Source organism: Pieris brassicae, chromosome 10 (genome assembly GCF_905147105.1).
Source record: "Pieris brassicae chromosome 10, ilPieBrab1.1, whole genome shotgun sequence".
NCBI classification, from domain to species: Eukaryota; Metazoa; Arthropoda; class Insecta; order Lepidoptera; family Pieridae; genus Pieris; species Pieris brassicae.
The window spans coordinates 14,907,466-14,926,056 of NC_059674.1; the positions used below are offsets into that span (position 1 = coordinate 14,907,466).

The window sequence follows — 18,591 nt, forward strand, 5'->3', positions numbered from 1 at the left end:
TAAAAATAAAATTCATTTATGGCTAGTCATAAATAGAAATAATAAATGCAATTTATTAATGATTATTTACAAAAGTAGAATATTATAACAATATAAAACTTAGATGAGCCTTAATTAGAAATTGGCTGAATTTATTTATTATTAAACCTAATGCCTACTGTCTACTGTTTGTGTATACCCAAATTTACTTATATTAAGAATAAATAATATCTATTAATTCAAATATGATAAAAATATTTTGACGTATACTTACTAATTACATTATAAATTCGTTTACACATGCACCATAGACAATTGAGCAATATTGTTTGCAAATGATCTTATATCGTGTGCAAATAACTAATAACACTGCGAAATAATACTAAATTCTTTTATCTAATATAGTTAAGCTATTATTTGTATACTGTATCCATAAAAGAATTATATATACATCGTTAGGAATGTTTAGCGTCTTGAATTTTCGAACCATAGACATTTAAATAAGCGAAAGTATCCATAATTTTTAAATTCAGAAAATGATTTAAATGGATAAAATGAAATCAATATGGCGACGCACTTAAATAATTTATAATAAATTTATTTATTTATTATTATTTATTTATTATTTATTATTGTATTTTTTGCGTTGAAAATTAATCCACGATGTGGGATTTGTCTTTCCAGAACTTAGCGACATGCTAACTGCAATGTTCGCAATCACAAAGCCAGACATTTAAATTGATATCATATACATTTACTTTCACTGGGCCCTAATGTTAATCAAGAACGAACTTATTTAAGACTTTCAGTTCACGCTACATAATTTATGGTCTGCGCAAAAAGATAAACGGCGTGGTTATGGGAACAAACATAACTCTTATTTGCTGCTCGTTATTTAATTTTTTCACAAATATTTATATACTTTAATTTTTTAAATGTAATGACGCAGCTTTGTATACATATCAAAAGTACTGCGAACTCAAATCCCACGACGTTTCACTTCCCGCACAGACTCAGCAAGTCATTTTACTCTACTAAAAAGTATCTTTAGATGATCTAAAACTGCAATATTTGGTTGATCCAGTCCCGGAACTCTGATATCCGCGTGTAAACTCCGGGTTGGTTTGGCTCCGCACAGCCAATACCCCACGATATTATCCCACCAAGAACGTAACGGTTATCTCTGTCCCTTTGGATAACCATCGGTCCTCCACTGTCACCTGGGTAATACAAAATTTACAATTAGTTCCATCATACTGCGCGATCGTGTGACAACTCTAACGTGAGAACTGTCATCAATACCTTCACAACTGTCAGAGCCACCATTCTTCCATCCCGCGCAAATAAATATGTTGGGAATGTGTTCGTTGTATCCAGCCGCTTGGTACATTGATTCGCACGCAGTGTTGTTGATAATCGGCACTTGTACCTCTTGGAGCACGCTTGGCAGTGGTCCCTCTTTAACATCGTATTGTATTTAATAAGCGTTAGAAATATTTAGATAAAATTGAGGTAATATGTTTTGCAGGACCGGGATTTGATATTCTTTAAAATAATTTTTTCTTTAAAATATTTGTACTATCAAAGATTACAATTATATCTTAATGAATAAGTATAAGAGATTTAAAGGTGTCTTTGTCATGCAGACTTACCGTCATACAAGCGACCCCAACCAGTGACGTACGCGGTCTTTCCAACGTAGTCATCATCATTGTCCGGTACACAAATAGGTAGAATATTTGGTTGGAATGTTACTGGCTCGTAAAATCTGTTAAAATATATATTCAATAGTATATAGAGTACTAGTTTATAACAGTTCTAAGTTCTTTTTGATTAATGTTGTCATGAATTTGTTTAAGAAAATATCTTGTCGCAAACCTCCCCGGTTTACAATTGATATGAGATATTCACAATTGTTCCATATGCCTCGTACGAACACGTACTGTGTAATTCGCGAATGTAATATAATTCATGAAGAAGATATTTTCCACGTTACCAAAGGTTGGGGAAATATTTTAAGAAGCGGAAAGACTTTGACTTTATTTAGTAATAATTTATTTTTTCTTTAAAATATTTGGTTACTGTTTGTTTTATATATTAATATTTATTGTACTTAATTAACTTATGCTTTCAGTTTTTATACATTTTGTTTAACAATCTATTCTGTTTTGGCTTTGTAACTGTAGAATAACTTATAAATAAATAAATTTGTTGCACTTAGGTACTAAATAAGCTGAAGTTTTTTTAATGGTAGAACGGTGTCCAGTGAACAGTACCTTTATAATACTATTTTGTAGGAATTCGTACTCTAGGAGCCAGCTTCTAAAATTCAGAGGAAAAACAGCTCACCAATAAGATATTTAGATTTTCGAGGTGTTACCTTAATAATGCGAGGTCATATTCAAAAGTAGCCGGGTCAAAGTGTGGATGGCTCGCTATGATCTGCACCCGTCTTTCCGCGAAACCATAGGGTTCGTCTTCGGTCGCCAAGTCATGTTCTCCCAGACGCACTAAAAGCTCAGACGGCGGAACACTGAAAGAGGTTTGTAAGTTTACTTAGAAATATAATATATTATGTTTATTTATATAATATATACACATTAATCATAAAACCAGACTTATTCTTGTTTTAATTATTGTTTAAACAAAATTCACTTTCTATATTATCGTGTTAAACAAAAAACGGATAAGAGACCTTACTCTGTAACTGCCATTAGCGAAACAAACATGGATTATAGTTTATTGTTTTGTAATTTATTTCTTTGATATATACGTTCTAAAATAACAACAGGTATGCTGAAAATACAGGAAAATATGCATTAAAACAAGTAACATAAATATATACTAGACTTAGTTCAGCCGACGAACATTAAAAAATACATTATTGAGTTACAAGACTTACTTAGCGCTAAGTCTGGACATTGAATCTGAGGTCCATATTGTAATTTGTATTTCAAGTCAGAAGCTCTTAAAACTAGATTAAGGTTTGAAGACGGGGCTTAGACATGGTCACTAGTAGCCTTTGTCCTTCCCAGAGGTCGTACTACGATTAAATCGCGTCTTAAGACAATGACACGTAGGATTATGGCATTGTTATAATATTAAGATTGTAATCGAAGAATATTTTTCCTTGTTAATTTTAAAAATGCACGAATTTTTTCTTCAAAATTTAAATATCACAATATTCATCATCGACAACTTAAACTACATTTCTATAATTTTTTTATTAGATAATATAAAAACACAAGATGATTTGTTGTTCAAAAACTGCCATAGTCTTTACTAAGCTTTAGTTATAAGAAGTCAGTATAAAGAATATACTTAAATCTTGAATTTCTTTGACACTTAAATACCATTGACCTCGTCTTATTAGAAGACATCATATCAACCTGTTATTAACTTAATTAATACTCACTGTTCCACACAATGCGCTGCTGTAATTGCCCAATTTTCATTCAACAATGCCGCACCACACTTGTGTAAGTACGTAGACGTCCTGTACTGCCTGAGTGATATCTGCCAGGGCCATTCACCGAAGCTGGACTTGGTTCCACCAACTATGCGAGCCTGAGGCCACATACGACGTCCGCACACTGCCAGCAACAATAATGTTGAATTTATTATCATCATAAAACCTCTTTCGTAAATCTATTTTAATCTGTGGACGCACTAGGATCCCGCTCAAATACGCGCCAATATCTTGAACTTTAAAAATGGAATTTAGATTTCTATAGGAGTAGTTTTTGCGCAATTTTACAGTCCAAATTGCAATCGGATCAGATTATCCGTGTTTCAAACTTAGCGCATTAAAATGTTAAGCGTAACTGCAAAGTCAAAGTCACGGTTTTAAGCTTTGCCATTTTTGGTAGGCCATTGCCCGAATCGGTCTGTCTCGAACACTTATACTTGCACTTGTACAAATAAAACAGGTTCCACTTCCTTACACTATTATTTATTTTTACACACTTTACTACAATTAAATCGTTAAAACATAAACAACGTCGCGATAACCCAATAGAACCTTATGAAACAATGGTTCCTATATCCACTGTTCTCAATAATAAAAAATACACTTGATTATTGACATTTGTATTCGAAATTTATTTTTTTATTGACGCGTCCTTGCACCTTGGCCGTATTCACGTGCCAACTCTAACAACTCGACTCATTGTTTGTAATATATTTCATCTCCAATGTTCATATAAAACGATATTAGTTATGTTTGTTTGTTGGCGTTTCTTAAAGCATAACGCTATTTGAAAAAAATACTATATTATATGAATAAACATTATCTATGGAGCTCTCTCTGGTAAACTAATTTATCGTTTACTACTACGATAGCTAATTAATCGCGCAACATTGACTGCTCCATTGGGTACCACATTTAAGCAGCCTTCGAAACAATAAATAATTCATGTAAAATCGAACCCAGGTATATACCAGTAAACTACTTGTTTATAAACATGTCTTTAATAAGGCCTTTGACCGAAAATGGCGTGTGCGTAGGAATTCGGATGAGTTTTTAAAAATTGTGATTAGAATTTATAAGTAACATGAATTTATAAGAATATATATGCAAAAGTAATACCTAACTCGGTTTATACCTTTGATGTTACAATTCTTATAAACGAAAAAAATTTCATGAGAAAAACCGCAGTAATTTCATATGCTTAAGATATTTGCTTCAGTTGAGACTGTATTATATTTGGAATTTAAACAATTTTAATAAATAATTTATTTTGTGGTATTTAGCAATTAGCAATTGAATCGGAGGCATACCTCGGATTTTGGTCTTTCAGATAAAAATAATTCAAGACGATAAAATATTAGATTGAAAGAACTAAATAGAAAGCTAGTTGTATTAATTAATCGTAAAATCGCGATTTGGGATAGAACATTATTCTTAAACTTGTTCCAAAAAGTGAATTTTATATATGCATAAATTTTGGTCTGACTTACGCCCCAGTCTATAATAAAAATGTTTTTTTTTGTATAAAAAATTACAACCGTTAATTAATAATAGTAATTACGACAACGGTATCATAGAATCCGTGTATTTCTATTTTTTTTAATGTATTTCTGTGGGTCATACAGCGACCATGATATAACTTTAGTCTAATCAACCGCAACCACAGATAATCACTTGGTGGTTTTTAAACACGATTTAATAGATATTGATGTACTGACAGTATAGAGGATATTTTTCAAAATTAGAATGTAAAAAATACTAATTCATATTGGAAAGTATTTAAGTATTTTATTTCGTATTGGTAATGATTTAAAAAAAAGAACCTACAGATCCAAACCTAAATATTAAGGCCAATACTCATGATTACATGATTATATTAATGATCTATGGTATAAATCATAAAAGAACATCTATTTTTTTATCGTTGAAAATAAAGAGTATTTTGCTGATGTTACACGGAAGTATTATTTATATCAAGGCAAGACAAAGAAAATGTATTCTTTGTGATTATCATGGTATTAGCTGCAAATGGTTAGATTATAAAATTGTTATTATTCTATTTAATGAGTTTTGTATATACGGGACAATAAAAAACGCACCTTATTGAAATAGCTGAAAAAGCAATATATTTTGGTAAAATTACTCTTTATAACATCTAATTTCGTTTTTTTTAGTTAATACAAAGTCTTAATTATATATTTCAAAGGTTACTCCAGGAAATATTTTCTAAATGCGTTGAATGACAGTTTTAATAACATTAGAAACTTATACATAAACAAACTCACCATCTTTGAAATTTGACATGTTGTAGGTCATTTCTATTGCTACTGTCGTTGCCTCATTCACGTCAACTAAAAAAGGAACAGGATAATCAAAAATTATAATAGAGACGAACATACACATTTTGCTTATAAACCAGCAACCTTATTTCCTTTACTTGCCTGCGTTAGATGAGTTTTCACTAGACGTTACATTTTCCTTTAAACTTTCCGTTGTAGTTGGAACTGTTGGTGACAACGTAACATTTACAATGAACTCCGGAATCTGTTGGTCTGATGTTGATGTTAAAGTAGTGTTTGTTGTGGTTATCGTAGATTGTGTGGTTTCAACACTTGAAATTGATGGTGCACGAGTAGACTCAGTTATTATAACCGTTGGTAATTGCTCTGCTGTTGTTGTTTCTGTGGATGTCGTCGTCGTAGTTGTTGATGTTGTTTCTGGTTTTGATGTACTTAGCAGCACCCATCCTTCTGGTGGAGTTATTGGTGACCAATTATCTGCAATTAGACATAATACGGATTAAAAGTCTACGAGTCCTAGGTTACATTATGTCCAGTTATAAGGATAATTTAAATATAATTTTGATTGAGTGAAAGAGTGAATGTGGATTACGGTATGACGATATACTGACTCATTTATTCGTCGAAGCATTAAGTTAACCCTATAAAAAGATTCTTCAACAGGAAAATTCATACACATACGGATTCTTAATGGTCGAGTAATTTGCCTCTCGGAGGTAATTAACATTTTCGGATAACTATTCGTTGGACTTAAGTTTGTAGCAATATTGTGATCTTAATATAAATATGATGCTCTTTTGCTTCTTTCCACTTCAGCTTTACAGAATTAACATACGATTTACTCTTTGTATGCATTCGTTTGTGCATGAAGTCTTAAAATTTATGCATTTATATTCGTATAGTTTAGATGTATAATCTGATGTATATAAAAATTTTCTCAGTTCCACTCGTTTGATCAATGACAGGTCATTGGCCGTATTTTATTTTTTGTTGATAAATCACGATCTGACGATTTCTACGAGTTTGCATATTACTTCTGAGTACGGTGAAGTGGTCCTATTTGGCGAAATATATTACAGTTTATATAATTTACTGTTTTGAAGTAATGAATGTATTTTTAAATGCTCTAATTCCATACAGAATACCTTCAATTTTATTGCATTTGTCAATGAATTTCTTAGAAACCATATCTCGGAACCAACTATAGCTTTAAAAATAAGCATACTCTTAAAATTAGTGGCAATGTGGTTGCAAGCATTGGTAAGAGGGAATTTTGTCCATTTCAGTACCCTGTATGTTTAAGGATGCATCCTGATGATGATCCAATAGAAGGAAATAACCATTTGTTTGACGAATATTAGCTCAGACAAACTTTTCAATATGAGTCACTATTATTACAATACGAATGTATATTGCGAAAACACTTTTTAAGTTGTACGTTAAATAACGACGATTAAGAACATTTGTCAGTTAAAATTTATAAATTAGTAACTAAACTGATTTCCGCTTTTCAGATACGTATTAATGTAACTAAAATTAAGCTAGTAGAGCTCCTAGTGGACAACACTGCTGAGCCATTAGGCTCGCCTGTGACATCGTTGAGGTTGTAGGTTCGATCCCCGGCTGTGCACCAATGGACTATCTTTCTTTGTGCGCATTTAACATTCGCTCGAACGGTGAAGGACATCATCATGATGGAACCGGCATATCAAGCAGTCAACCGGCATATCAAGCAGTTAGACACAGGAGGCTGATCACTTGCCTATTTACAAATTATGATGAAAAACTTAGCCTTAAAATTAAGTCAGGAACCTTAAAGTGATGTTTTGAATTAGTTTAATCATCGAGTGACAGCTTTAACAAAATTTGTCCTTATATTCTTTAGTTAACCCTTTTTATTATGCGATCGTGCTTAACTAATCGGATCACGTATCCAGGTCAAACACGAGTTGAGTCGGGTCAATACTGTAGCCAGTGAAATTCACTTTCACAATAACTTATTTAGAGGTCGTGGCAGTTTTATTCGCAAACGAGATCATCGTCTTTTAAGGACCGTTTAGTCTAGTGACCTACACCTATCAGGAATTTATTACTTTATACATTATACATATCATTTAAATCTGTAATATGGAATAACACTGTAAATTTTATTTTAATTCATTAAATTTGAGTGAGTATATTTCGTATTATTAACACATAACTGAATTCAAATTACTCAAGCACATTTTTTAAATTTCTTTATAGAATACTAAACAGACGTTTGGCTACGGGCGCGCCAGTCTAAGAAATGCATATTTAAACGCTCACCAATAAAATAACGTTATTTACATTTAACGTAATTATAATGTTATCACGGTAAGTAAACTTTATAAGTACTCAGTTGACTTACCTTCTGTTACGGTGGTTGGTTTTTGTGGTGTCTTTGTTGCTGTGTCCACGTTTGACGACCAGGTGACGAATGGTGGGAAGTCAGTAGTTGTAATCTCAACCTCTGTCGTTTTTATTGTGTCTCTTTCTGTCAACGCTTGCGTTGTTATATCTTTAAAATCTGTTGTTTCTGCAATTGTTATTGCTTCTGTGATTCCTATAGTTGTTTCTATTTCCGCGTCTTTTGATATTTCTGTTGTTAGTTCTACTTTAGATGGTTCCGTAGTAGAGATTGTTTCGGTTTGAAGAATTGATTCTGTTTCTATTGCTAGTGTTTCCGTAATTGCTTCCGTTGGTGGTTTCTCTGTCGTTGTAGGTGCTGGTGTGGTTGTCGTTGTCGTTACGGTGGTTGTGCTTGGACTAGTTGAACTGATTACTATAGTTGAAGGAGAAGTAGTGGTTGTAGTTGTACTTGGTTCTGTTGATGTTGTACTGGGAGTAGTTGATGACGTATTGTTAAATACTGTAGGTAAAGTGTTTTCTTCAAGCTTTGATAGCGTATGGTTAATATAAATAATTGACGGACCTGATGGACGTGAAAATGCAGGTCTTGAGCTTGTAGATTGTGGTAGTATTGTTATATTTAATCTTGGTGGTATTTGTATCGGCTTTTTTGTTGGAGGTCTTTTAGATGGAACCCTAAAAGGCGGTTTTCTTGTTGGAATTACTGTTGATATTGGTTTTGTGGGCCTGGGTTTACCAGTGCCTGTGTATGGTGGTCTTGTAAAGTTAGTAGGTCTATATGTAGGTCTGGGCTTATAAGTAGGCCTCAAAGGCTTTCTCGGAGGCTTTGGTTTTTCTGTTGTAATAGCCTCTGTTGTTTCAACTTTAACTGGTTTTGGTGAAGTTAAATAACTTGTATCACTTGATACACTTTGGAATGTAGATATTTTTAATGGAACTTCAGTTGGTTTTATTTTTTGAGTTGTTTTCATGGACTCTGTTGAACTGGATATAGTTTTATCTCCTATCGTGTTATCTATGGTTGTAATTTTATTGAAATTATTTTCCTCATATGACGCTGTTCTATCTTGTGCGTTTTCCGTTGTTTCCGTTGGCACATGTATACTGCTAGGCTTATTTGTGGTACTTGTTGGTTTTTTATATAAATGATTAATAATTTTATCTTCTTGCGGGTGGACAAAATTTGAGCTATCTATAGTATTATCTTCTATATTATTAATGATACTTGGCAGGATATTTTTATCAGGAATTTGACAACAGGACCCAAAATAAAATCTGTCGATGCATGTCCCCAGATGAGATCCGTTGGATTTGAGACAGTCTATGGCAAACATGCAAAGCCCCTCTTCTGCTGTTCTTCTTGAGACGCAGGGTAAATGCCTTATATTTCTAGCTAGGGGAACTGGAGCTGAAAAGAAAACAAAATATTATTACTTTACGCATTTTTGATGTGACAATAATTATGAACTGTTTACAATTAGAGGCACTGTTAAGTAAATAAGTTTCCAAGAAGCTTCCTTCGTTAATAAGTAAATACAATTATTTTAATATATTATATTCCCGCAAGTCTATAAACCAAAATTGTTATGTTATTCAACGCCATCTTGTTTTTTATGCCTGAATTATGCTAAGGTAATTTAAAAACTATTGTCTCTATATGTTATTAAGATTAAATGCTGTTAAACTCCGACAGATGGCAGATTATACCCACTACTAATACTCTATACAAAAAAAACATATTTTTTTCTATCTGGCTTAGCGGGTAATCCTAAAGTAACACGAAGTATTTAGTCAGCTATAGCTAATTATAACATAATAAGATTTCAGTGATAAAATTAATAATCGTTCATCTCTTTTTATAATTAACAGTTAGACTGGCTGATCAACTGAATACCGTTGCTTTGATCTAATAACACACTTATGAGTCAGTTCAATATTTGCTTTAAGAAATTTGATTAGAATTTTATTTGACACTATTGTTGAAATAATTTAGCACATATTGAACGGAGTGGCCCACTTCTATTCTCAAAAGTTTAAAATATATTTTATTATGGTTAAAGCAAAATGATCTGACAGTAACAAGTGATGATCCGTCCCTTGGAGAAAAAGTGAATATACTAATAAAGTAAATAAAGCAAATATACTTAAGAACGAAAACAGATTACTAATTCGACTTAAAACTAGCGGTAGCTGATTGAAATGTATTTTTTTCAGGCGAGTAGGATAACAATCTTCTTCAGAATTATTTAGATCTAAATCAGGGCTTTAGAGCAGTGTTGGCCTAGTGGCTTCAACGTGGGTCTTTCATCCGTGAGGTCGTAGGTTCGATCATTTAACATTAGCTCGAACGGTGAAGGAAAACATCGTGAGAAAACCGGCTGGCCATAAGCCCAAAAAGTTTACGGCGTGCGTCAGGCACAGAAGGCTGATCACCTACTTGCTTATTAGTTTAACAAATGATCATGAAACGGATACAGAAATCTGAGGCCAAGACCTAAAAAGGTTGTAACGCCATTTATTTTATTTTAAGTCAGGGCTTTAAAATAATATAATTCAATTATAAAGCTCTACATTAAGCTGCATCTACGCTTAGTTGTGGTCGAAGATGAATAGGATAGTAAGGAAAAATAGAGCGATTATTACGTACTTCATAGAATTTCATAAATTATTAAGTATTAAAAATCGGTGTGAGTCAAAACGGCGTCACTTGTTCAACAAAATTGGAGTAAAGACGAAAATGTATATTTTTGATAAGCGACGTTAATTACGGAAAAAAGTTATATAATTTTCTCGATTGATTTGATTCGATTGTAACTCTGTTATCTTCCTAGTTATATAAAACTTCCAAAAAGGCTCCCATTGTTCGAATAATCAAAATAATAATAATTTAATGTATATTAAAATTACTTTATCATCATAAAACTTATATCAAATATATTGTAAGGTTTTATTATTTATTTGAAATAAAAAAACAATTATAGTTATATTTTTGACAAGTTTAATTTGCGGTAATGCAATTATTTATTTATTTAATTAATATTATGCAGTTCAATTGCATCTGTTTTACATATTTCTACGTAAATTCTATTCGAAAAATTCTGCTTCGTGCTTCTATATATTACCTAACAGTCTTGTTGTCCATAAAGTTAAATTTACAGAAAATTAATTACTATATACAGACATCAAAATAAGTAAATATCATTTCTACCTAGCAAAGGGTCGTATCGCTAATGCGATTTAAAGGGAAATTTATAACATAATAGTTTACAACGCCTTACCACTTAAATTGCATTTCACAGCTATAAAGCGAAAAGCTATAAAAACATAAAGTACTTAAAGGCCCGAGACTTTTATGTTTTTTTCTAAAATCTGTTTTTTTTTATTTATTTTGAAATAATGTTTATAAGTCACAGTTAAATGACTCATTATAATGACTATACAGAACAAAAATTCAGTATTTACAAAATGTTTTGTACTAATTATACTATTTAATTAATTTACAAAGTAATATTAAAACAACCGATAATAAGAAAAAAAATGGTTTCACACCGGTTCTTGTTTTATTAATTTAATTAACTGAAGTGACCTTTAAAGCGTACGAAGCGAAATCTTTTGGATAAAATTCGCCGAAATAAACAATAACATATCTTGCAAAAACGGATCAACTACAATCTTTTGTTCCTAATTAAACGTTAGGAACAATCAAAGGCAAAAATTAAGTTTCACTAGGGGTGTGGGATATATGTAGATAGATATTTTCCTATATAATAGCTTTTAAGTTTTTTGACAGCAAGTTCTCTTTATATCTGAATATTGGGTTTATATCTTAATATTTTAAACGGCTTTAATATAAGCGCAAATAAACATTATTTAAAGTTAAATATAATTTGATATTTATAAGAAAAATTACCAAAGATTTTATAAAGATTGCGCTCTACTTGCAGCATGCCGCATAGACGCATAATGTTGCAGACGTAAATCGAGGTAATAGAAAGATATAAAACTCTCGACATGAACGAAGACAGTGAAAAATGCTACAGTAGGCCTGGCCTTTATTTAGAATTCTAGAACACGCCAAAATACGCGATTTCTTATATCGTTACACAATTTGACCAGGCTTATTTCTGATAAGTTTAGACAATATTGTAATATGTAATAGGTTCTTAGTTTAATACTAGCATATAATTACTTCTCAACCACTTAAAATAGCGTTATCATATGAAATAAAATGTAGTCATAAATTAATAATGCAGATAAAATGCTGACCATTACCTAATAAGATTAACATTCATTAGTTGGTGAGTCAGTTCGTTTTAACATAGTTATGTAAAGTGTGTGTCACCGTGTGTCATCGAGAGAAAGCATACAAAAACCCACTTGTTGATTAGCTGATAATAACGGTGGTTTGATTTCTGTTTGCTTCGAACTTAATACCTTCGTTTTAATAAAATAACATATATTACTATGGAATATAAGATACAGGTATCACTTATTCCACGTCATTAAATTTGCATCGTAGACATTCCTACTCATACGCAAAGAAGACAAAGGGTGTAGGCCGAGAGGAAATGGCGGCGTTAAAAAAAGTCTCGGTACTCTTTTAAAATAGCAAATCATCATACAAAATGGCAAACAACATTGTAAAACAAATACCGTAAATTTATTAGAACTAGCTTGTCCAGCATTAGTCCCAGGCCCTTCTATCAACTATATAATCGTTAACTTTATAGTAAGTTTTTACACAGCTTTTCTTTAATACATTTCTTAAATTTATTAAAAGGCAGAGATAAAGAAGCCTCTGGGATTTTATTAAACAAAAGTATCCCCTTTTCCAAAAAAATAATTACTGACTTTAGATAGCCTAGTACCGGGAAATTGCAGCCTGTGTTACATATACTGTATAAAATATCCATATTGACTTAAAATAAATCTATAATAATTATTATTAAAGCATACTTTTGGTTTATATAAATGAATAATAAACCTGACGTAAGGCATTTCGTTTTGTCTTCTTCCTGGATAGCCACAAATACTACTATCTTAATATGAAACAAAAAAGCTTTACAGTTTTGTGTTAGTAAGACACTTTCACTTCCTTGTGTTATCGGGGTCACTTTGGGGATCTCAGAAACGCATTAAGACAACATGTGTAGGCTATTTAAGGAAAACAGAGAAAACATCAAATGTGTTAGGCGCATAAAAAAGGGAACAACACATAACACATAAAAGAGGGAATTCCTCTTTCCTTGTCAAATGTATATGTAGATAACAAAAAATAGGACATATATATGTTCCAATTGTTGTATTGATATCTATAACGTCAGCATGGATAATAACTTTTGATATAATAGATTATTTTACTGTAATTATTTAACATCGCAATTGATTCCGTTTTGGATTAGATTAATTTATTAAATAGCAATTTTCGTGAATATAATTCATATGTTTGAATTTGCTTCGGTATGTTTATACTCTACCTGACTTCATAAACCTAACGTGTATTCAAAATAATAATTATATCATCACGTCACACTTTTTTAATTAACAGAATACAACTTTCACTATAACCCCTAGTATATCATTTTAAACAACAAAAGAGTGCCATAAAACTATGACTCAACGTTATGTTTTCACTTTTATCAGGCATTCTTTGGGATGAGCGTTCAAAGACAATGTTAAGATCATCCTCAGTCAATACAGGCGAAAGTAGTAATCTTTTGTTGACTGCAAAGTATTTTAAAGAGAAAACTAATTTAGACGCTTTTTGAGCAATACGTAGTTATAATATGAATGTTTTACATACATCTACGTGTTTTTAAATGATTGATTATTAAATTATGATCCATATTTAAATAAGTTTTACAATATTGACAAATGACGACGTTTCGTGTTAAGGGTTTAATAACCACATTAAGTTGACAATATCTGTTTAAATACAGTGTAGCACTAGCGTGAATCAAAAATAATAATATTAATAATCCATATATTATATAACCTTCATTAATTTTGTTAAAAAATAATTTTTATTCAATCGAAATAAGCAAATAATTTCATAAACACTCATGAATATATTATATTATATTATCAAAATAATTACTTTATTCTTAGCCGAGCTATTTTATAACGAAGGAAGCTTTAATACAATCTACTATTTATATATAGTAAAAATACTTACCTTGCAAATAATCCAAACTTAATATAACTGGCCCAGCCGTGACATACGTCAAACTATATAATAATTGCACTAACACTACCACTACAGTACAGTTGATGCTTACACTTCGTACACTATCAATTAGAGTATGTATCAGACACTTTTTCTCTTCACTTGTGTTGAATTTTGGGTGGCTGTACGGCCACGTGTTGATTGGTGGTCCCATTATTGTTGATGGTTTAGGTGTGTTGCATTTCGGTTGTTCTGAAACAATAAATAATAATTATGAGCTAAACTTTCAATTTCTGGCTGTAAAAATATAAGAGGTGTTTAGGATAGAATAATAATTGTAATTAATATAATACATTTTGTTACAATTTTTTTACACTCAAATAAATAAGTTTTACACGCAAACTTTTAAGTGTAAAATATTAAAAACGAATGTGTTAGGAAATGTTTTTAATAGTTTAGTTTTAAAAAAGCACAGAATAAAAATAAGAACACAGAAAATATACTCTTAATTGCATTGCTATTATGTAACGATAAAGGTAAGTACAGTGATTTAAGTTTTTGCGTTGTGTTTGCGTTTTTGTAGCGATGACACCGTTAAAATGTGAGAAACTGTCCGTTATGGCGCCAGACTTGGAGCTATTATTGAGAACGTAAATAAAAAAGTAGCAAATGCTACTATTTGGATAACCCAGGCCGTAAATAAATTTTGGAGGAACAAAGAATGTGTTTTTTTACGTAAGTGTATGCTAAATCTAAGAAGTTATATAACCCTTGTGTGGTCGTACTACCTTTGATATTTATTTATCTTTAATAGGTCACTTTAATTTTTTTGCGTATTAGGATGATTTAAAAAACTTTTTTGTTACTGAGTTCGATGACATTAAAACTTAATTGAATCATTTAGAGAACACAGTTTAATTTCCATTGCAAAGTGCTGTTCATATGTTTATGCAAATAAGAATAAAATAATTGCCGGATACAAACAAATTATATGAAAAAAATTTGCTACATAATATTATGAGTTATTGTTTAAAAAGGGTGGTATTCTTAAAACTGCATTTGTTTTAAGAATATTAGAATATCCAGGTGTCATATATATTATGACAGTTACTTGAAAATTGTAATAATTATTATTACGATTAAACTATTACGCGTAGACATAAGAAGAATTGATAGGGGTCTCCGCTACTATTCTTTAGATAGTTTATCTATCTATATCCTGTCTAATTACAGTAAATTTTACAGCTTACTTACTTCTCTATTTTCTTTTGCTTGGGTTATGATAGACCCATTTGAATTTGATTACATTTTCGCCAATTTTATTAGTTAGTTGCGACTGCAATTTAACTTTTATGTGGAACTCATCAAAATATATAATAAAAATATGTATTTGAAACAAACTGCTATATGTAAAAAGTATCAGGATACAACAATGCCCTCCAATAAACCACATCTCACTTAACAACAGGTGGAATTGTGGCCAAACGTCAGTACAGTTCTCTATCAAAAAATTTACATATATGTATATACATATCTCATTCTAATAATTCTTAAAGCCAGAATACTCGCTCTTATATTAAATACTATATATATTTCGAGTAATTCAACACTGTGTAAAATGATACAAGAGCTGCTGATTATTCGATTCCTTAGCAATGCCCAAAAGATGTTAAATCAGTTTAGTACGTGGTAATTTGACCGTCGCGATGTGGGCCAAAGTACCGTTACATTGAGAAAGTGTAGGTCACCGTCGCCGAGTGTCAACGCATAGTTTTACATATCATGCAGTGTAATATCTAAGGATCAAGTTATCCGCGATCTTTAACATAAACCTAGAGTATTAATTTAATAAGGTTATATATATGGTTCGAAATTCAAGCTTTTCAAAATAATATTTAAAATGCACTGTAAACTTATCATGCCTTAAATACACAGGTATAAATTGTTTAATTATTAAAGTTTTATTTATTATATTCAGCAATATCAAAGAATTTTACTAATAGTAGAACTAAGACCTTGTCACACTTTTTGAAGTCTGATTTGACTAATGTCTGAAAACTAAAATAATTGATAGCATCAAGAAGAGGTTCAGAATATGACGTCCGCCTTATCATAAATACATTAATATTTTACCTAGTTTATTTTATATCAATATTTTTCTTGCACTTTTTCGTTATAACCATCACATATTTAGAGATTCTTGTAAATGGTTTAATTAATAAGGTTTTATATATTATATTCAGCCAATACTTCGCTGCCTGTTAAAGGTATAGCAACACCGAATAATTCTACTATTAGTAGTAATATTACCTTGTCATATTATAACATGACCTTCAAATCAGTAAATTGGGTTTTAAAAAACATTGTTAGAAGCTGATATTAGTGAACACGAAGAGGTCGGAGGCACGGAGATGACGTCAGTCATTTCTTTAACCTAGTTTAATTTATAGCTAAATTTTGTTTGTATTAAAAATGCTTTAAATAAATTCCGTTACTAACGGCTAATTCAGTTTGTGATTTAGATCAATAGTAATGTTAATCTGCGCAAGATTCTGACGTGTGCAGTAATTACAGTTAGTTATCCGCTTCTAATTAATTCTAACGGACGTGAGTTGGTAGACAATAATGTTATTTCCTTTTGGGTTCGATAGGCCACTTGTTTATTACGTTGTAATCTATTTATTTAATCTACTTAGGATTGGAAAATGTTGGCACGTATTAGACACAAGTGGAAGAATTTGGAGGAGGCCTTCACTCGGAGGTCGTGTACTAATGTTGTATATAATCACAATTCACATGGACTTAATGTAATCCTGATTATGTTGTATTCAATAGAGCCTATTTTAATTAACAAGTTAGATATATTTTTTGCAGTTATATATGTACATAACATCAGAAATAAGAAAGATTTTAAATTTTTTGAATGAATTGTCGGTGCCCCGAGGGCAGGTAATTTTCTCGCTCAACGAATAAGTTTCGCAATATAGCGCGGAAATGCTGGAGGGAGGGCAACATTGCAACAGGGAAAAAACGTTTTACATTTGTATGAGTGTTCTATTTATTATTTTTCTATCCATCTAACACTTAGGCGATAGAACTGAAGTATTTCCGAACCAATTCGACTTAAGGTCCGTCAAGAAAAGAGCGTACTAATTAAAAAAGGCTGGCAACGTATTTGCAAATCCTCTGGCATTGAGAGTGTCCATGGCGGCGTTATCACTTAATATCAGATGAGCCTCCTGCCCGTTTCCCCCTATATATAATATATATACCTATATAAGTATACTGATATGACAATTGGTAACTAATTTTGCGTTTCTTAAGTAGCCCTGTTGTAAATGAATCTTTGACTAAAAAATAAATAAAAATCGTTGACCTACCCTAACAACAAACAAGGGTTTAATTAAATCATAATCAATACTTCTGTGGGAACTTTAAAAAATAAGTAAAGCTTTGAACTAATTTAGCAGGCGAACACGATACAAATTGTATTGAAAATCGATGTAGTCAAACAGTGAATTTATCGTATTCCTAATTGTTCGAAATTGTCGTAAAGTTTGTGCTTACGCATACACTATGTTATATAAGTACACTTTTTAATAAATCAAAACCTATTTATCCGTATATGAAGTGTTCACTTTACGTACTAAATATGAAAAGTTTATCCTTTAATGCAAAGCGTTGATTAGAAGTAGAATACTTGATAGTAGGTAAATACGATATTATCAGGCGGAAGTCGACCGGGATTCTAATACCTCACAGTCAGTTTATCTAACGGTCGCATTGATTTATTTAAGCGACTAACATCTTTAACATTAATTAATTATAATTATGTTTATTACTTTCTATAAAACGTTATCTGAGATTTTATAATTAACAATTAATATAGGCAATTGAAGCGTTTATTTCTTAAGCAGACAAACTCTTTATATTTCTCTCCAAATGAAGACGTAAGCATTTGTTAAAGAAAAGTATGTCTTTTTACAAATAATCACGAAACAATTGTCGTACCAATAAGGACAATAACTTACTTGCTGGTTCTGTTTTTGATAGTTGAAACAAAGTCACGTATAAAAGGCCAATTAAATATTAATTTTATCTAATTTCTAGGTCACATTGTGTGAAAGTCTATGAAACAAAACACTATCTGATCGAGTGCAACATTAAAAATGCTTTATCATAACAATTATAATTTGACTGCCATTGTGTGCAAATGAGTCGAAACAGTTATGATTTGCAATTTTTCGTGTGCACTGATTTTTAATTTACAAGAATTGTTACTATTC

General features: G+C 31.3%; 1 protein-coding gene across 1 annotated transcript; it reads right to left on the minus strand.

Moving 5' to 3' along the window:
- Positions 1–612: 612 nt before the first annotated feature.
- On the minus strand, positions 613–18,381 carry LOC123715218 (serine proteinase stubble). Its single transcript, XM_045670147.1, has 10 exons — positions 18,337–18,381; positions 14,315–14,557; positions 8,138–9,547; positions 5,890–6,225; positions 5,734–5,799; positions 3,395–3,572; positions 2,360–2,512; positions 1,632–1,747; positions 1,282–1,437; positions 613–1,199 (listed from the first exon to the last, which is right to left on the minus strand). Exons 2-10 carry the CDS (start codon positions 14,517–14,519, stop codon positions 1,036–1,038), a joined length of 2,784 nt encoding a protein of 927 aa, XP_045526103.1. The 5' UTR covers positions 14,520–14,557; positions 18,337–18,381; the 3' UTR covers positions 613–1,035.
- Between the last annotated feature and the right edge of the window lie 210 nt (positions 18,382–18,591).